At 41.9% G+C, this 20258-nt stretch overlaps 1 protein-coding gene across 1 annotated transcript in view; it reads right to left on the bottom strand.

Moving 5' to 3' along the window:
* Positions 1-14027: 14027 nt before the first annotated feature.
* DUSP22 (dual specificity phosphatase 22) overlaps positions 14028-20258 on the bottom strand; it is a 36763-nt gene continuing 30532 nt past the window's right edge. Inside the window, exons 6-8 of the mRNA XM_029086780.1 lie at positions 19620-19694; positions 17925-18096; positions 14028-14893 (exon numbers count right to left, since the gene is read on the bottom strand). Of these exons, the coding sequence (XP_028942613.1) occupies positions 14708-14893; positions 17925-18096; positions 19620-19694 (433 nt within the window). The 3' untranslated portion in view covers positions 14028-14707. The remainder of the gene's footprint in view (positions 14894-17924; positions 18097-19619; positions 19695-20258) is intronic.

Raw genomic sequence — 20258 nt, 5'->3', positions numbered from 1 at the left:
CAAACCATTCTATGATTCAATGATTCTATGAGAGCTGGAGGTGCAGGTGCTCTCCAAAGAGCAGGCTACTGCCGGGGCCCATGGGGGAGAACGATGGCTGCATCACTCCTCGGCTGGCTGCAAGGAACTCTTCTCCCCTGCAGCCTGCAAAGCCTGATGGAGGGAGGCTCAGAGATGCTTCTCCTTTGCTAGAGAGCCCGGCAGCACAGTGCTCATCAAGTCCTATTTCCAGAGATGCTGAGAGCATACTAGAAGCTGCAAAGAGCAAGCAAACACCTGAGTGATGGAGGGTAAAACTACTAAATGTGAGGGAAAATACACAAGAGCTGACATGTTGTCAGAAGTCAGGAGGAAACTTCACAGCGTTGTGGCCACTTTGGGAAAAAGAGACCTGGCTGGTTTTGGAAATGCCTCCCTGAATAGTGAATATGTGAAATTATAGTAGCAATATGTTATCACATCTCCTCCTACCTTTCTCCACTCCAGATCACAGCAGCTTTTGGTATCTCTGCCTAAGGAAGTGCCATGGCAATTGCAGCGCTGCGATCCGTGATGGTCTTGTCAGGAGAATAATGTTTGGGACCAAGGGTAATTTAGGCAGAAGAAAATCCTATGCCAGGTGTTAGTCTGTATAGGCACTGGCAGGGAGAACTGAAAATGCCCTGCACAAGCAAGAGCATCTGCGTGCATCCAGAGGGTTTCCCAGGAGCAGTGCTTGGTTTTCACAGAATCATGAAGGTTGGAAAAGTTGGAAAAGACCTCTAAGATCATACAGTTGCTGAAGCAAAGCACTGACCACCAAGGGGAGATTTGCAAAGGTAGGGAGGGAAATTTTCAGTAGCAGCAGGGTGCTGCTTTCCTTTTAGTGACATGGGGAAAACTCCCCTTTTAAAACGTGTTGGCCACCTCACTTTCTTTCAATTTATCTCAGGAAAATTCTAAATATTCTCCAAATTTTGCCTGGCAGTTGACACTGGCCCACGCTGCCTTCTGAGGGCCTCACAGCTGCAGCGACTGTTAGCAGCTGATGCAGCCTGGATGGTCTGTTGCATTAACTTTTGTACCAGGTTGCTCTTTACTAATGGTGAAAAAAGAAGCGATCTCTGCATGCATGGCTGCCCTTGGTTAGCATGAACAGGAAGGATACTCTGAAGGGTGACTTACTAGCATGGGCAAATGCTTCCCTTTTGAAGCAAAATAAAGTTTTTCACACTGGCAGTGATGCAAGCTTAGCCATGCACACTTCTACTGAAGGTGCTGCGTGCTAGAAAACACCAAGAAATTCCCTCACCCACTTAGCATTACTCATTTTGTTACATAATTCTTTTTTTTTTCCCGTCCCCTTTCTTTTTGCTGTGGATTGGATCAACAAATATAGTGCCTGTAAAAAAAAAAAAAAAATCTGTCTGTTGTGTCTGTTTACAGTAAATGCAATTCTGGCTGTGACTGAGCGGGACAGCACCAAGGGCTACTGGTCAGAGCAAGAGGCTGGCATTGGTCACTTGCCCTTGGTTTTCCTGCAGCACCTCAGGTCCATCATGGGACAGTTCATCACTCCTTATTATCACCTCTAGATATTCAGACCTACCAGACTTCCAAAGGCTTCCAAAATCCCCTTGCAGTGCTCCTCAGCTCTTGTTGCTCGAGAAGCAAACAAATGGCTGCCAATGATTGCTGTAAAGAGCACATTGTCAAACCTGAAGGTGTTTTAAAGCTTCTCTAACCTTTTTCTTTCACAGGCATTTTGTCCTTGCAGATGGTTGAATTTATTTGTGCTAGTGCAGTGATATGAGAAGTAGAGAAGCAATGTGATTTCATCTTATGTAAGGCAAAATCCTGTTACATCTCTATTACTACATTACACTTTCCACCAGCTGGCCGCCTCGAGAAGGGGAGAGAGAAAGCAAAAGGAAAAGAAAAAATAAAAGAAGAAAGAAATGGCCACTTGGTGGCCATAACAAACTGCTACTCAAAGCACCGAAAGCCAGATCCTGCTGTCGCTGAGCTCGGGAGGAGTTTCCCCACTGGCTTCACTGGGGACAAAGTGTCCAGGCCAAGAGATGCCTGTTGCAGAGAGACAGTCCTGGTCCTGCCAATGCAATGGGCTGCCTGCTGCTATACTGCCCGCACAGCTGTGAATTATGAGGTTTCCCTCCCCAGCTGCAAGGCAATGACTTTTTAAGACTTTTTGAAAAGGACAGGCAGCAGCATTTAAAGGGATGTGGATAGAATTCCCTGCTGGCGCGGTGCTTCTCAAGTGGTGGTAAATGCTGAGCGTGAAATGGCACACGGGTCGGGGCTTCTGGGGCAGCTCTTGGGTGAGGACTTTACTGGCACCATTACTTCCAAGCCTCCTCAGCACTGGCAGCACCATTTTACTAAGAGCAGACCCAGGACACAGTGTCAGTGATGATGTTCCCTATCCACCTAAACTCCAGCCTGAAACCTAGACCAATATCTGTTTTATGTGTAACATATCTCAATATGTTAAAGAGAGCACTACCTAGATACTCCAGCAATCCTGTGTTTGGGATAGCTGTGCATTTCCACATCAAACAGTCAGATAAAGTTCTTTCTGCTGAGAACTGGGACAGGTCCAAGGACTGGTGCTTAATTTTTGTAAGGCAAACGAGGATCATACGATGCTGTTGTAGAAGCAGCAGTACAAGCTGTCCTCATTAGGAAAAAAAAAAAAAAAAAGTCAGACAGGGGACTAAAGAACATCATTATTGCTGCCCGAGGCTCATTTGGGAACCCATATTATAAAGGGCTGCTCCAGCTCTGCTTGGGATCAATTCTTTCCTTTTCCCTCAAAGCTCCCCTGGAACCAAATTCTCATAATTTTGATGCTTCCCAGAGGTCGAAAGGATCTTTTTGGGAACTCCCAATCTATAAATTTACATGTTAAAATATTAACTCACATTTCCAGAGCACAGAGACCATTCAAGGAAGGTCCATAAAGCAGAACAGGGTTGTTCCAGCATGGAGAAGTGATACAGAGTGGCACAGCAGAAGCAGATAGTCACCTCCATCTTCAGTTTATGAATGCAAGAAGCAGCTACAGTGCACAGGATCGACAAGTGTAGGTGCCTCCAGTGCCTCAGGATGAGGATAACTGTTGGTGCCACTAAACAGCACAGAATTAGGAATCATGTTATACCTGCAGAACTCAGAAAAAATATTCAATTTAGTGCACACTATAATCAAGCTCCTCAGAGCTTAAAGGAGCAGAGGTTGTTCACCTGCAACATCATCTCCCAGCCGCATTTTTGGCTTCCTTTCACCCCTCTGTGTAGGCAGGACTTTAAAGTACAAAATACCTCTACAAAGAGTGGAAAGCTAGGGCTAGCTTCCCACTACTTAGGAGAACATCAGATGTCAGCATGGGCTCACGTAGTCTAAGTCTGCAAGTCCTACATCTTATCTATCGGAGCATTCACGCTCTCTCTCCTCGTATTCCCACTCCTCACTCGAAGTATTACAATGCTGCTGTAACCGTTGCACTGCCAAGTGCAGTTCACTAGCAGCCAGTTTGTCTATGCACTCTGGACTAAAATCATCAGTTTGGTTTGTCATCATGTTTTCATTATTGGGTTTTTTTGGTGCATTGAGATACAACAGTCAACATAATTCCTGAAGAAGAGCCCTTGTCCTTTCATCTTTCTGTTTACACACAATATTAGCCAACTTTTCTGTCCTCTGAGAAAACCCAGAACAAAAACTTAACTCCACTGTTTCTTTTCTCAGGAAACTTACACAGTTCCTGAAAGTTCCTCCAATTTTTTCCTTCCAGCTCCCACAGGTGCCGCTATTTGCTTGTAGAGCTTTCTCCTTGTGAAAAAGCAGCAGGAAACCAGCAGACCAAAATCAAAGCCTTGCTTGGCTTTCCTCTAAAAACACCATTATGCTTTTCTCTTACCTTCACTGAGCCAGGCTGCTACAAACCCCATTAAGATCAGGTTATCTGTTATGAATGTTCACCTTCAGGGTCTTAACAAGCTTGTACCGTGACAGTCCAGCACACCAACAGTGGCAGAAACTGAGAATCATTGGTGCAAAGCTCTAGGAGACTGTAGGCAAAAGAGAAATTTGATGACAACCCAAAGTCATACAACGACTGTGAGCTTTTCTTTTCCATCACATTTTATACGTTACTTTCAAAGATGATCACAGTGGACATCTGCATAAGTCAAACAACTGTCATGTTTATTGTTCAAGCCATCAGATGCCAGGATTTTAAACACACCATCTTGCTCAGAGTTCTTTTGAAACCTTAAGATTAGGGTGTACACCATCAGCAGTCTTGTTTAATAAATAAATTACCCCTCTCTAGAATGTAATTGTCATAAAATCTTCCCACCTTCCCAGGTGGAAGGGAAGGTATCTCATAATAGAGGTCTTCCTTTTTCTGACTGCTACGACTTCCCTCCATGAATGACTTTGCATCTGCAGGGTCTAATAAAAATCATCCCTGAAATGTGAAGCTCCTGTTTCCTAAAGCTACAACAACTCATGACAGACCAAGAATATTCATCACCCCCTTTGAAGGGCAGCTAAAAATCAAAACTGCCCAAAGCATCATTGACTTCTGAAAATGTGCATTAAAGCCTTATTTTAGGATTGCACTCGATGTTTAAAGCTTCCTCTCCAGGTCCTCAGGCTAATCCTCTCCCAAACAGACCACATTCAATATTACCAATGCACCATCAGCACAGAGCCAGCTGGGATGCACAGGCAAGCAATCCTCGTTACTCTAGGTGATGAAGACACAACCCGATTTATTACCATTTCCCAGGAGAAGATGGCCATCGCATGCAACTTCATTGTCAAATCTTTCCTTCAGCCATCGTCATGGTAGCTTCTATTGAAATGGGGTTTTCTAGGGTCTTATCCTGTCCCTTCTCAAACAAATGTTCTCCTTAACCACGATCTAGTACTACTTACAGAAGCTCCTGCTTACTTTAATTGCAACTGTCTGCTTGAAATATCCACTGCCCATTTGCCCTCCCTCTCCCCCTGGCACGCACACAGGTGGAAATTCTCTTGCTCAGAGGTTCACGAGACTTCATGAAATGTGAAATTAGAATATGGCTTGTTTAAAACAACTAGTAATGCCTTTCTTCTGCAGCCCACAAAGCTTTCTTGTAACCAAAGCCACAAAAAAGGAGGTATTTTTAAACGAGCTGTGCCGATTGATTCACTGATTACTGTCTCTTCCTCCCCATTATTGTTTCCCATCAGAGCTGGCAAATTGCTTTGAGTATTCACCAAACCATGCTCTCCTACTCTTACCTCTGCTGTTTCCACAGCCCAGCCCTCACATGGGTTATTTTCAGCTAGGTAACTCATCTATTAGTCTCTGACCACCCTAATATATGTCCTTCAATTAAAAGTGGATAAAACTGTTAGACTTTGTTGAACAGCAGAGAGTTCAACAACCAACTTCATTCAGTCTTAAAGGGAGGGAGGCCTAAAGGGACTAAAACAGTCCTAATATCCAGCTTAGTGTTGGAGGCAACCATGGAGAGATCAAGACCTTGACCATCAGTAGAAAGACAGAGGCTTCTCCAATACAGATTCATCTACTCTGGTTGGAAACTGAAACTAAACCTTTTTAACTGAGATGCCCACAGCAGGCACTGCAAGTTCCCCAACCCTTCTTGAAGTTCAACGTGTTTCAAGGCACCAAAGCTCCCAAATCGCTCAAACTGCAAAATGGAGGGTCAGTCCCCATGCACTGACCTTCCCCCAGAAACCTGAGAAGCAGCGCTGACTGCATTTCACACAAGTGCAATGTGTTCAGTGCAGTCAAGGGGGAGTCCCTTCCTCTGCTGCCTGGAGTTTCCAAGCTGTCTTTGGAAATGAATCAAATTCACATCTTCCATGAAACAGTCCAAAAGCAGCAGCAGCTGCTTGGCCAAGGAGGCACTAATTTTGTTCCTCCTCCAGTTCTTATGTGCCAGAACAGCTTTTATTAGATGTACTCACCATATACACTTTCTTCCAAGAACAAGCCTAAGGGAAAATCAGGACATCACTCTTTTCTATTGTCGGAACCATATATCCAAAGTATAGGAGACAGCAGAGATTCCCTTTCAGAATATGTTTTTTGCCTGCGGATTTTTTCCTGGAGTGCATGGAACATACCTCAGCACACGTATCACGTGTTACCTTACCACGTTACCTTTAGGTATTCCAATGCTTTAGGTTTTTCCATACACTAATCCTCCTCCACTTGCCCTCCCCTCCACTCCCTGATCATTCTTGACATCACAGGCATGTTACAAATTCCTACCTTTTAATTTTTACCTGAGATTTTATGTTCAACAGATGCACCTGTGGGATTGTGGGATGAATTTTGTCTAGGGCAGTCACAACCAGAATTGCTCTAGACCTCCTCCACTTCACTCCATCTTTTTCCATGTAGAAATGGTGACATTTGCATTTTATGTAATTCACGTTTTTTTTTTTAACCTGTTCCCATCAACACCCAACCACCATCCTGTGCAGCACAGCACTTCCAGTGCAGGTGGGACAGATGTGGTGAGAATAAGCAAGAAGCCATCACAGCTCCTTGCCCTCTTTCAGAATCAATCTGTGACAAAAGTATTTTAACACCCCTCAGATGGAGAGCAGGTACCTCATTTAACAACACACAACCAACACGGATGCAGCACTTTTCATCGGGGGCTTTGCAGAGCTGTACCAGGGAAATTCATCACACTTTCTTCCCCATTTCAATGGGAAAATGAAGCAAACCAGAACTGAAGCAACTTTCCTAGACATACAGCAAGTTGTAGGAGGTTTGGGAACAGAATCTGAACTGGTCCAGCGTTTATGGATGGGACAAAGGTGGCTGCCTCAATATGCCTTCTTGATAAGCCACAACCACCACACTTTTGCATCAAAAAGGACTCTTGAACTTCCTAGCCCATCTTAACTGCATCACAGGTGCTCTCGTAGAATTTTCTATGCCATTTTGGAAACTTGGGTGCATATCAGGGATGTTTAACTCTAAGGGAGAAAAGCCTGGCTATAAATATGTAAGAACCAACAAGACAAACATTTCCTCTAGTGCAATCAACTTGATGCAAGGTGACCACCCTGAGGAAATGAAGGTCAGCTCTAAACATCTCAGAAGTCCCACCTTAGTCCCTTGAAAAGAAAACATGGGTAAGAAAAAGAAGTATTTAAGATCCTTCCAGTGACAGCAGAGTCCAGAGCACACTTGCAGTGAATTAGTACATTACTGTAATATACCCTGGTGGGTTTTGTATTGTGACAAACATTTTCCCATTCTTCCCCCAAAGTTATTACTGATGTTTAACTTCACAGTCATACAGCCTCACCCAGCTGAGAAACGATGGAGGTATAGCTGCACAGCACCAAGATTCGTAGAAATGCAAATGATTTTCAGTGCTCTCAAACAGAAGAGTCTTTTTTTTTTTTCTGGGGGTAAATGGTAGCATGAGCCAGTAAAAGCCCAACCAGCCCATTCGTGTGCAACTGAGGCACCTTCCGCATCTTGCAAACAGGCCCAGGCCGCAGACTTCTGCAGAAATGAGGCTTTACTCAGAGGATACAAGCTGTTGCATGACATACCCTTCCTTCCAGAGGAAAGGAGATCTTCAACACGTCTGACAAGAACATCACTGCCCACCAGACATTATCAAGTAAATAACCTACCTCCGAACAGAAGAATCTCTTGTCTAGAATCTGAGGATTTGTCCAGAGTGTTCACAGCACTCAGGGTGGTGGGTTTTGGGTTGGTTGGCTGGTTTTGGGGCTTTTGTTGTTGTTGTTTTTGTTTTGAGATCTTTTCTTCTCCTTTTGAGACATTCAGGGATTACATAAGTAGTTTTGCTGGGAAAGTTACACGCTGTAGACTTACTTGCAAAGACATCCAAAATGCAATTCTTGGGAAGATATGCAGTGAGCATGCATAAACAGCCGTAATTGTGACATCTTCAACACATACTTTCTTAAACACAGGGCAGAGTTTTCCCCTCCTTACAAGCTTTCAACAAAGTCCCACCTTGCCTTAAAAAGCAAGGAATAGAGACAATCAAGCAAAAGGCTGCAATCAGTAACCTCAATAGAATGCTGGTCCACCAATGAACACTGCTTTTTCATAGAAATAAAAGTTAAATATCCCTTTTTATAATTCTTCAAATGTCATGTTCAACACTGTCATGGATTAATGTTACTTTACCAAAACACCCAGTGCTGTACAGCAGCCAGACTGCCACAGAAGATGACAACATCCACAGAAGTCACAGTAGGCTTGGCAAACAAGCACCACCACAGGACAGATGCACAAACAGCAGAATTGTGTTTGTTAACATAATCAATTAAATCAGCAACTTTATAACATAAGCTTTTTTTATTAATACACATTTACAGGAAATAAATAGTTTGCAAGTCACACATTGGCACTCACTTATCCTGACTCAAAAGCTCTGGGACAAATACCAGTTATTTTAAAAAAACCAAAAAAAAATCACACATAAAAAAAGGGAAAAGGTCAAGAAATTTAACAAAATTCCCATCCCCCATATCTGACAAATTAAATAAAAACTCACATGGTTTCAGAGAAAGAAGGGAAGAAGGAGAATCAGAACTCAAGACTTTCAAAGGGTCCATTTGTAAATGCATCTGCCCAGATCTAAAGCTGTGCTTCATTAATGCCTGTGTGAATAGATGACCAAGCAAGCAAATAACTTAAAAGCACTTTGCACTTCAAGTAGCTTGGATGTCTTCATTCTGATCTCTCTGTTCACAGTTCAATGAATAATGAAGGGTACAAACCTGCACACTCGTAATTGCCTCAACTAAAAAGGAAACTGGGTGTAGGTCTAGCCAAAAATCCCATTTTTTGAGACTGCTTGCTAATGAATTTTACTCCCAGTTTACTGCAGATGTGTTCGGCTCACATAAGCAGAATTGAGTCTCCTACAGGGACTGAGCTATGCAGTAGTTCAATGGCAAAAGGCACCTCCTGCTCACGCTTCACTACATGCCTACTCCTAATAATGACACTAGAAACTACATGGAAACTACAGGAAGTCATCTTGCTACTCACAAGCTACTCACTTTTGGTAAACTGCAGTTCGTGCAATTCACCAAAGCAAATCACACCTTCAAACATGTATAAACAGGAATTTGTTCCCTGAGTGAGGGCAGAAGAATACTACTGGACAGCAGCCACATGTAGCAATGAAACAGTTAAAACACGCAGGAGATGGGGCACATGGAAAACAAGAGCCACATTTAAAACTATGCTGAGAACAAAGTGTGAAAATAGCTGCTTCTGTCGCATGCTTTGTGTCTCCAGGGGTTTCTACAGAAACACTGTACAGTGTGAGATCATCTTCCTCATGCTGTCTAATATTTTCTAGAGATTGTCTTCGTTTTCCCTGCACCAGTACAATCTTCTTAAAGAGGTGGAAGGACTCTCATGCTTTTCTGACAAAACCCAAGCTCCTTACCAGGTTACGAGCACAGCTAAGGACATGTGGGTTTGCCCTCTAGTTCCCTCATTTTACCGCTTGGTAGGACAGGACCACATGAGTCAAATCAGAACTGCCCTTTTATAAAACTCACAACAGTTACATGTAACACAAGCAAACAATGAGATTATACAGTTGGGAAGAGCAGCATGGTACCATGGTTGCAGCACAATTGGATAAAAATTGCCCTTGAGAGGTGCTAAGTGGTCAAAAGGAAGACAAAGTAGCGGTGTGTTTTTCATTTGGAAACTGCTGTTTCCCTTTGGGAACAGGGGGAAGCCTCCTCTAAAATTCAATAGGCCTTCCTAATTCACAAGAGATTATATTTTAAACATGTTTTCTGTCTCATCAATACTATAGCACATATACTTAAGACATTGCAATGGATAAAAGATAGGAGAAAGGAAATAATTACATTACTAATTCCAGCTTCACATAGCAGGCTGCACTGAATGTGAAGTCTTTCCACAGAAAGACAGGAAGAGGACTGAAACACATTAATAAAATCACAGCCATCCCACTCACACTGAAGATAAACTGAAATATATTATAAACAAGGTGCATCTAGCATGTTCAAAGCTATCTACAGACTCATTAACTTTATTCTAGTGGAGGATATTAATTAGTTGAATCCCTGAGATCCTTAAGCAAACACACATTCCCAGCAATCTATAAACTAACAAATGCTGGGAGAGGGAGGAGAGACCAAAAAGACCCAAACCCATTGTGCCTGAGCATTTGACTTGGCCTTCATGATGAGGGACTCCCGTTGTAAGAACACAGTTCAGCCTTCAGCAGTGACTAAAGTGGCCATGAGATCTGGATACTTTGGCATAACTGATTATCCTTTCAGACTGGTGGGTTTTTTGGTTTGGGGTTTTTTTGTTTTTGTTTTTGTTTTGTTTTTTTGTTTTGGTTTTTTTTTTTGGTTTTTGATTTGTTCAAATGCCAGAACCACCCTCTTAGCAGAGGTAGTGTCAAACCAAAAATTCAGTGTTATCTGCGGGAATTTAAATGGGTTTTTTTCCCCTCCTTTACATTGAAAGCTTTAATTTTTTTTTCCCCTGACAATCCTCATCTGCCACTTACATCAGCTTCCTCTGACAAACTACTGCTGAGAACCTTGAGTCTTGGCAGTCTATAAACCAGCTAAGTTTTACAGCTAATTAAGCCCTAAACCAGTTTCCTATGAAAAAGAGTTATTTCAAAAGTATAAAAAAGTTTGGATTCATCACATACCCTGTTGCAATGATGGGCCAGCAACAATAACTACGAGAGCAACGTGCAACATCCTCTTGTGGGGCTAGTATCAAGAGATGCTTGTGCTGCAGATTGATTGAACTCACCTGGAAGAACTTGGTGAAGAGAAGGGAAGCCTCAAGAAGTCTGTGTGCAGGAGAAAAAAGTAATCTACATATCAAAATTACTTTGTCTTGAACTCTTACTGTACCTGCAGGGATACAAACAGCGAGTAGAATCCTGACAGAGACTATTATTTATTTCAAGAAATACACAAGCAGATCAGGTGTTAACATTTGCTTTTATTTATAAAAAAAATTGTAGAACGTATTAAATACAAACATTTGGAAAAAGCAATCAAGGCTTCGCTAAGATGCCCAGGAAGAGGAAGACAGAGGATCAAGAAGCTTACCAGGTTTAGAGTTTTTAAACTAGCTGAAGTAATTACTATAACTTTTCACTGACTTCTTCATAGGCAGTGGCTATTATAGCAACCAATGTTATTACTGTCCTTTTTAAAAAACAGAGATATGATTTGCCATATCTTCCCACTCAACCACAAAATGTAAGGAAGCAACTCTTTCCGGGTTAAAAATCAGGGTAATAAATACTAATGCATTTACCCATTACCTACATTGTATAACACTAAACATTTGCTTATTAGTCACACATGGATATCAAGTTTAGCCAAAAAATTCAATTATACATTTCAAATCTGGATATCCAATAAGGTGTTATAAACTTTATACATTTTCCAGTGAACATCAAAATGCGGACAGTGTTTTGAAGCACAGAAACAAAATAACTGAATGCATCATCTACACTATAAAGGCCAGCTACTAAGAGGTGGACTGGGGTCTAGTCATGTTCCAGATAGCCAGGAAGTCCTACAAACTGCCACTGAATGGCTGGCTGGAAGACAGATCATGGCATGTTCTCAGTCTGTGTTAGCTCCTCTCCCTTTCTAAAAGGCCACAGGCAAGAACTGTAGCTATTCTCTCTTCTGAACCTTGTGGTAATAAAGGACTAAACTCTCATTCTGCTCGACATTGACAAACCAGATGCAAGTTTTCTTGGACTGCTGTTGCTCTTTTACCACTCTTAAAGGCAGTATGCAGTACATACAGACCACTAAACAAGATGCAGAAGCAAGAGGCTACAGAAAATACCTCTTCTATCTTGTAAAGGGAGAGAAGCACTTCCCCTTGCTGACAATACAGCACTCCCTCCATCTTTCTGCTTTACCCTGTATCTGCTTTTGAGTTGCAGCATAATGCACATTGATGTGGCTATATGGCCCTAAAGTGGCCAAGTTCAATTCTAAAAAAAAAATAAAATAAAATAAAAAAAATCCTATTTGTGGAACTGACTCTTTGGGGATAACCAAAGTATTAAAAAAATCCAGTAGAGAATAATCTTGGATACATGAGCAGTAATGGATGTCTCCCATTCTGCCTTGTATTTGTCAGAACAGAACAAAGAATTGCCAACTTGCCAGCACTCACGGGGTTACTATGGCAAGGATGAAAGTGCCAAAAGTGTTATGGGATACACAGTGCTGGCAGTCAGCTGCAGGATGGACTGACTGGACACCTGCAAAAGCACAGGCAGAACGCTCTGACAAAGCAGCCCTTTGGGGACAGGTGAAGTTGCACTACAGATCCTATTATGAGTAGAGGGGCTGAACAAATGGACCAGCATCCTGAACGCGTGTCAGACCCTGCTACCAAGGAAAGCATTTTCCAATTACCACATCCACCCTCAGAGCACAGAGAGCACTGCCAATGTGGGCACTGCTGTGCTGGAATTCCTAATTAGCCAATTATTTGCAGATCAACATCTTCAAGAGCAGCTAAATACTTCTCTTACCAGAAAAACACAGAGCAGTTGCTGGCTATACCAAATAGGTAGGGGTTCATTTAGCTACAAGCTTGAAAATAAAGTCAATTCCAGCACCTTTCCCAAATCCAACAGCATCCCTTACTGCAACACAGACATGATTATTCTGCTCTTGCTGTGTCAGTACACTTAAAGTACTTAGTGCAAAGAGAACCCTGATGCAGGCTTGGACACAGGCGAAACGGTCAGGCCAGTTCCACCCCGTTCCCTTTTTTCCTATTTGGCAATTATTGATATACAAGATCCATATTTCACAAGCCATAACATACATTTTTTGAAGATACTTAACAGCCATAGCTTACTTGACCCCAAAAGCCTTACTCCCATCCAAAGAATTCACTGCCACCCAAAGCAAGCAGGAAATCACATGAAGAGGAATCTTGTGAAGGGACGGGAGGTCAGAGTACTGAAGAAATTGAAAGAGCCAACAGACTATTTAGTATGCTGACTGCTTCTCACTCAGTGCTCAGCTTTAGCATGATGTACACCACACTGAAACAAATAATGGGATTAGTATTGTTTCTCTTTTTTAAATATCTTGGCTGTTTGGGAGGTAATTTTTATTTTCTGGAATCTTCAAGAAAAATAGGCCTTTCATCCTCAGTCAGACAAGAAACCATGATCCTGGCATCAATGCCACTCCCTACTACACAGTCAGAAAATCAATACACTGCTCAGCACCCCTGGTGACATATCTGAAGTTGCACTCTTAGAATATGCTTGAGTCAGGCAATGGCTCCATTCCAGAAACACACAGTGTTACCAAGAGCAGAGTATGGCCCCTAGTTTTAACCTAATTTAAAATGTATTTTACAAATGCAATCCAACAAATCTGATCACAGCAAAATATATAGTGGTTTTAAAATGGCAGAAAGTTCAATTCAAACAACTCAATTTTTAAACCAGTGAGAAATATGGGCAATTTTAAAAGAAAACAATAAACTTCTCAAATACAGACATTTGTGAAATATACATGCACACACACACACTCTGTCACACACACACATACCCACTTACTTCACTCAGTGTCAGATTAAGATTACACAAGGCAATTTTCAAGGTTGCGTTTACAACCACAACGACAAGAACAGCATTTTTGAGGTAGCTGAAGTCAAAGAGCAAACCACAGCACAAGCAAAGAAACAGGTGCTCGCACTCACACTGAGCCCACTCTTTGGAGACACGTTATCATGTGCGCAGGGGCATGTGTTGAAGAGGCACGTGTTCCACAGGGAATGAAGTTCAGCAGCACTGGAGACCTGATAAACTATTCTCCAGAGAAGCTTATGTTGGAAGACCAGATGCACAATCAAGGGACCATGGCTTAAATCACTGCACATCAGCTGAGCTGTGGTAACAGTCTCGGTGCTCTTGGTCTGTGGCAGCTCTACTGACAGCTCTGTCTCACGTGCACTGAAGCAAGTACAACTGTGGCAGTTGAAGATGTTATTACTCAGAGCTGTCTGTCCCACTTCTCCTCTAGATGCTACTGTTGGTAGAAAGGTACATGTACCCATATCTCACCTGCTCCAGTTGGCAGCCTAGCATTGAAGTTCAAGCCCACCTCCACGGTATTACGTGCCAATGGACTGTGAACAGGAGCAGAAACACAGACTTGAGTTCCGTCCCTCAGGTGCAATAACATCTTTGCCACATTAATAGTGCAGAGATGTCAAACTGCCACAGCTTGAATCACCAGACTTCATCTCCCAGAGCCCTTTGCTAGCCTACAACGAAAGGAGTTGAGCTAACCTCACAGCAAATGCCAGGCAACGTGGGCATACGGGGACAACTGCTGTGGCTGACTGGCAAACTGGCTCAGCCACAGCAACTGGATCATGTCTCTGGGTATACAGAGAGCTTGATCCTGCCCAAACTTATTATAAAACTGTGTCAAACACACTCATACACACACACATAATGTAGTTATTTTCATCATCAAGGAGCTTTCTACAAATCAACTGTTTGCATGATTACTGCTGAGAGTCTTGAAGATGGGATGGAAATTATGGCAAGATGTTTTTCAAAATTAGAAAGAAAAAATTATCAACTTCCTATGATTAGGTCTCTGTTGTGTAGTTGCTGTATGAGAGAGATGGCACAGATGAGAAGTTGTTATTCCACTGTCTTCCTCCAGTATTCTGCTGCAACTCTGCCTGCTCTTTATATTTGCTCAGAAGATTTTTGGCTTCTTGCAGATCCTGAGAAGAGTTTTCCCCGTATTCTTCTTTCAGCCATTGCCTGAACTGCAGAAATTGAACATACGTACACGGTAAGATGAAACAATAACATGGGACTGATGCAGAAGTAACACTCCCTCCTGTCCTACAGAATTTCAAGAGCCTTTAAGAACACAAGTTTAAAGACAAGTGTTCCAAATATTGCACATCCTTCAATAGCAGCAAAGAATACATAGGCACAGGAACACAGATTTGAAATCACTGAGATACTTTACATCCCCAAAAGTGAGACACTTGCCTAACAGCTTGGCTGACCAAAGCAATACATAGTAAGGGACATCCACCAGGCGAGGACATCCTAGACTTAAAAGCACCTTCCTCCTCTTGCATGAGATGAATAAGCATGCAAGCTAATATGACCAGCCAACTTGACTAAGTCACAACAGGCCACAAGAAAATAGAGTATCAGAAAGTGAACCACTCATAGGTTTTTCATCCTGAGCCCACAAACCCCAGTAGTAAAAAAAAAAAAAGTGCTGTAGATATCAGGGAAGGTATCTTCTAGTAAGAAAAAGACCAGGAGCTTTAAAAGCTATAGAATTGGACCCTATATGTTATTGACACGAATGACTGAATATGGCTGAACATCTGTTACCATGTACCAGGTCCAGTTGAAGGTCAGTCAGGCTCTGTAGAAGCCAGATGTAAATGCCAAAGAATCAGGCAATGGCAGGGCAATAATGCTGGGACCTTTTCCCTGCTCAATTCTTCAGCATTTAGCAATTTTCAGCTCAGGTACTTTCGGAGGCTGAGGCAGTGTCTTCGTTTTTGATAGCAACAAATGATTTTTTCTGCCATGAGATCACTTTCTGAGCCCACAATTTTTTACCACAAGATATCTGGATGCCAACAAGCTCCGTAAGTACATACAGTATAAAAAGTCCTCCTTTTCCTTGATTGGGACCTGCCAATTGATATCTTCCTCTACATTACAGGGAAGAGTGGAAATCATACTTGTTTACTTTCTCTATTCCACTCAACTTTATAGACCTTTATCACATCCCTCTCTAAGTTCTTTGCCAGTTAAAGAATTTGAGGCCATTTAGTCAATCCTGGCAACCTTGTTGCTCTTCTCTGCACAAGCAGCAAGTAGACGCAAATCCCAGCTGTTCTGTCCCAGTGGGGATAATATTCCTGTGACCATTTTTCAAGCCTTAACTTTCATAGCTTTGTCCTGTTTTATCAGCTTTATCTGTAAGACCATTTACTAGGACACTGGGAGACAAGACCTCAACATTCCTAAAAGATCCTAAGGTTCTGAGTCAAAGCTTAAGCTTTAGTCTACCACGTGGAAGTCTGGAATTGGTACAAACCATGTTATGACCTCAGTGAGTAAACCCCTTCCCCAAGATCTAAAGGATTCCATTCCAGAAACCCCACAGAATACCACCCTATAGTGGCACAGCAAAACACTCATGCTGCTGAAATCAGAAAAAAGTTCACACCCTTGGCAGATGGCATTATTCCACTCAAATCAGGTGTGTAAACAGACACCTGCTAAGGATGTGGTTGCTGTTAAGAGACAGTAGGAAACTACAGCCCAGCCTGTGACTACAGGTGGATATTTCTTTTTGCAACCTACAGCCTCCCCCTCAGTGAAAAAAAGGCAGAATGTGCCGTCCATGGTGGATGAAAAAAGAGAGACATTACTGTCTTTATCAAGCTATTTGCATATAGCCTTAATTGTCATTGCTGTTAGCCCAGACCAATTAGAGTAGAAATGACTGTAAGGGAGGAAGGAGACAAGTCTGGAAAGTCCCCCTCTGACTTTTGTCTCTTAAAAATCAGTTACTCTGCCATTTACCCCAGTTCCAAACGATCCAGGAAACATTCAGTTAAATATTAAAAGAACGCAAATATTTACAGTTGCAAACTGCATCATGCAAAACAAATGGTAATTTCTAAACTCTGAGCTTTCTGCAGCAGAATGACAGAGATGGAATAAAAAAAAAACCCAACATCCTTTGCCTCATGCATTTTGCTTTCTGATTTTGGTTTGCCTCTGTTGTTGTTGTTGATTTTTAGTAAGCACAATAGGCACAAAAGCCCAGAGAACAGCAACATGCTGAGCAATGGAAAATGGAGGGGACAGCCAGAGTAGGTTGTTAACATAAGTGGAAGTCACTGATCACCCACAGGGAGCAGGTCTTTTGCGTGGGATGGTTCTTTTTAAGGGTAAGAAACTAATTTTTGTTTTATGAAAACCACTTTGCAGTCTTACTGTTTCCTCAGTTCTCCTAGTCCTACAAACCTTCAAAGGCTAAGAAGAAAAAAAGGGTAAGATTTGAGACTGTTCTACACATCAGAAAATTTATTAAGTCTCAGTCACAGAAGGTGGGGGGAACAGGACATGTAAATTATAATGAGAACCTAGTTTAACTCCTGGATAGCAAAGATTTCTGATTATTTATTTCCTGCTTATTATTCCAAATGCATGTGCTGGAGGGAAACCCACTATTTTTATGCAACTAATACTTATAGGTTGGTCTTTCTGCTGCATTCTGAGCAACTCACTCTTTAGTTTCTACACCTCTAAAGGTGACAGTCTTGTATTGTATCTTAGCACACATGAAGCAATCACAGAATCACACACAGAATCACAGAATGTTAGGGATTGGAAGGGACCTCAAAAGATCATCTAGTCCAATCCCCCTGCTGGAGCAGGAACCTAAATGAGATCACACAGGAAGGCGTCCAGGCGGGTCTTGAATGTCTCCGGAGAAGGAGACCCCACAACCTCCCTGGGCAGCCTGTTCCAGTGATCTGTTACCCTCACAGTAAAGAATCACTAGATTGAGAGCAGAGCTGGGCAGGAGATGTTTAGATGTTGTGCTTCATCTCTTCTCCCATCCAGCATTCCCCGATACCTCCAGTTCTATCCGCGCTTCCCCAGTGGAACATGCTTGGCCAAGAAGCCACTTTCTCAAAGCAAAAACAAGGAGTCAGATAAACCACCCAGGCCATAAAATAATGGGAAGTACCCCATGATCTGACCTGGGGTTGTGTTTCACAGCTGATTTGTTTGTAGTTCATTTACCTGATCAACATCATGTTTTTCAAACTCCTGTAGCTGCCTCTGGAAGCCCATGTTAGGATTGGCACAGGATCTCGCTGCGCGGACAACAGACAGTGCATCTTCCCAACCAAAGTCGGTGATGGTCATGATGTAGGCAACCACCAATGTTACACTCCTGGAGACACCTGCAAGGCTGTGTGAAAAGGGAATTGCAATAAGCTGAAGTCATGCTATACTTCATCTATCCCAGTTCAAAGCATCACTTCCCAACATCACAGCAGACTGCTGTGTTGCTTGCCACAAGGAAGAAATATTGCAGTATTTCAGTTAAAGGGCTTTGGTGCTGCTTTTTCAAATGTATCAAAAAAAATCTATTACAAGATTGATAAAGTGGGTTCTGAGCATTAATGAGACAGGAAAGGAAGAAATAAATATTAAATCTTCACAAAAGCAGGGGACAGTGTACATGTTCTAAGTTAGATTTGGTTTTTAATAAGATAGAAATAAGTCACCCACTTTCTTCTGGTTATATAGATCAGAGTAGTGAAATAAGACAGTTCCATCTCAACCATGAATAAAGGCTTCAATTTCATGGGGCCAAAATCAACTTTAACTGAACTGTTAAAATACATATGTCTGGTTGCTTGAGTTCTTCTCCTCTTTCTGCTAGCCACGTCCTGTACAACTTCAACTCTCAGGACTCCAGTTTCTCCGCATGAAACACTGGGATAAAGTAAGAACCATTCACTGTTACAGGTTTGACAGCACTGGACAAAATACTCCCAACTGTTACTATTGTGAGTATAAAGAATGTGTTTGAGTTACATTTGTATCAGACTCTTCCACTTGGCATTTCAAGTACATTTTATGCTTTTGAAATGCTTCACAAATTCAAATATATGTTTTTAAAACTCTATCAGAATTCAGACTAACCATCCCTGTTTTACATACATGGAGACTGACTAAATTACTTGTCCGCAGCCCTATCATGAGTCAGTAGCAAACTGAGGATTTATGCTCAGGACTTGTGTATAAGTCCAGTGTTCAAATCATGAGATGACTCTTGATTCCAGATATAGACTCAGATATGCAACTTGGATATACAGCAGAAAGACTACAACCAATAGAAGAGAGCAAGAAAAAACCCAGGGTGGGATTTCCTTTTCTATTCTCTACAGTCCCAGGAGCATCTCTCTAATCAGACTTGCTATTTACAAATGCAACATTTGAATGCTTCAGCAGCTTAAAGAAAAAAGGGAAAAAAAGTCAATTTCTGTTCATAGGAAATTTTTTTTAACAACTCTGAAGTCACCAAAATAGCTGTTTTAGAATCTAATCAAATTATGATGATTATGTAAATCACATTTAGAAATACAGTGATTAAAATAAAGGGAAATAAATAATACATGTCTAGTCCATGCATCTCTAGTCAACTCAATCCTACTAAAAGGTCTGATAAGAAGAAAAGGTCAAGAAGAATTTCTTGGGCTCCTTTTATCTCCAGGCAGCTGCCCACCCCAGTGACTCAAATGTCCAAGCATGAGGCTTTAATAGCATTTGCAAATCTTCTGGGGCTCTTTAAATAAAGCAAGCATTTCAGTCCAAGAGGATTTTGCTATAAAATGGAGATGAACACTAACATCATTAAAATGACGAACATCCAAATCAAGGTAGAGAAATCCTTGAGAAGTTTTTTTTAGCAAGTGGTATACATACCAATGAACTAGGCAGCCTTCACCTGTGAGCCGGCACTCATGGATAAATTTTATGCTCTCTCTGAAATGCCTTGCCCTGAAAACAGAAGCAAAAGGGGAATAAAGAAAGTGCTCTATTTAGTAAAATCACTACTTAGAAAGAGAATTGTATCCGAAAGCTCACTTAGCGCTGTTTCTAGAATTTAGAACTGAATACAGTTCTTATAAAGTAAAAGTTATGAGTCTGCCAATGAAACACAAAACTCACTGGCATAGTTATTCTCCACTGTACCTGAAGAAGAAATTGGTGTCTTAGGCACTGCAGTGTGATAAACGTTATCAAACACTTTATTCTGATGACTGTGAAGTCTGTATTCCAGTTTGTGTTTTATTCCTCTTTAAACTAGTAACTTGACCTCAGAAGTCCTTGTGTATGCTCAGATGTCAGCTGAAACTCAGCATGACTACATGAACAGTTCTCCAGGTACACTGTCTCTCACAAAGAGGCATCCACTACCCACTACCCAAAGTCATGCATAACTTGACTTCCCCTCCGCCTTCAAACCATGTACTAGGACACATCTGAATGTTACGACTTTCTTCTTTGCAAGATGAGATCTCTCCCTTTTGTCCCTGCTATGAAAAAAATCTTAATTCAAGC

This window comes from Antrostomus carolinensis, unplaced genomic scaffold (genome assembly GCF_000700745.2).
Source record: "Antrostomus carolinensis isolate BGI_N321 unplaced genomic scaffold, ASM70074v2 scaffold53209, whole genome shotgun sequence".
In the NCBI taxonomy this organism is placed as follows: domain Eukaryota; kingdom Metazoa; phylum Chordata; class Aves; order Caprimulgiformes; family Caprimulgidae; genus Antrostomus; species Antrostomus carolinensis.
Note: the sequence above shows the minus strand (reverse complement) of the source record. Positions and strands in the feature narration are given on the sequence as shown.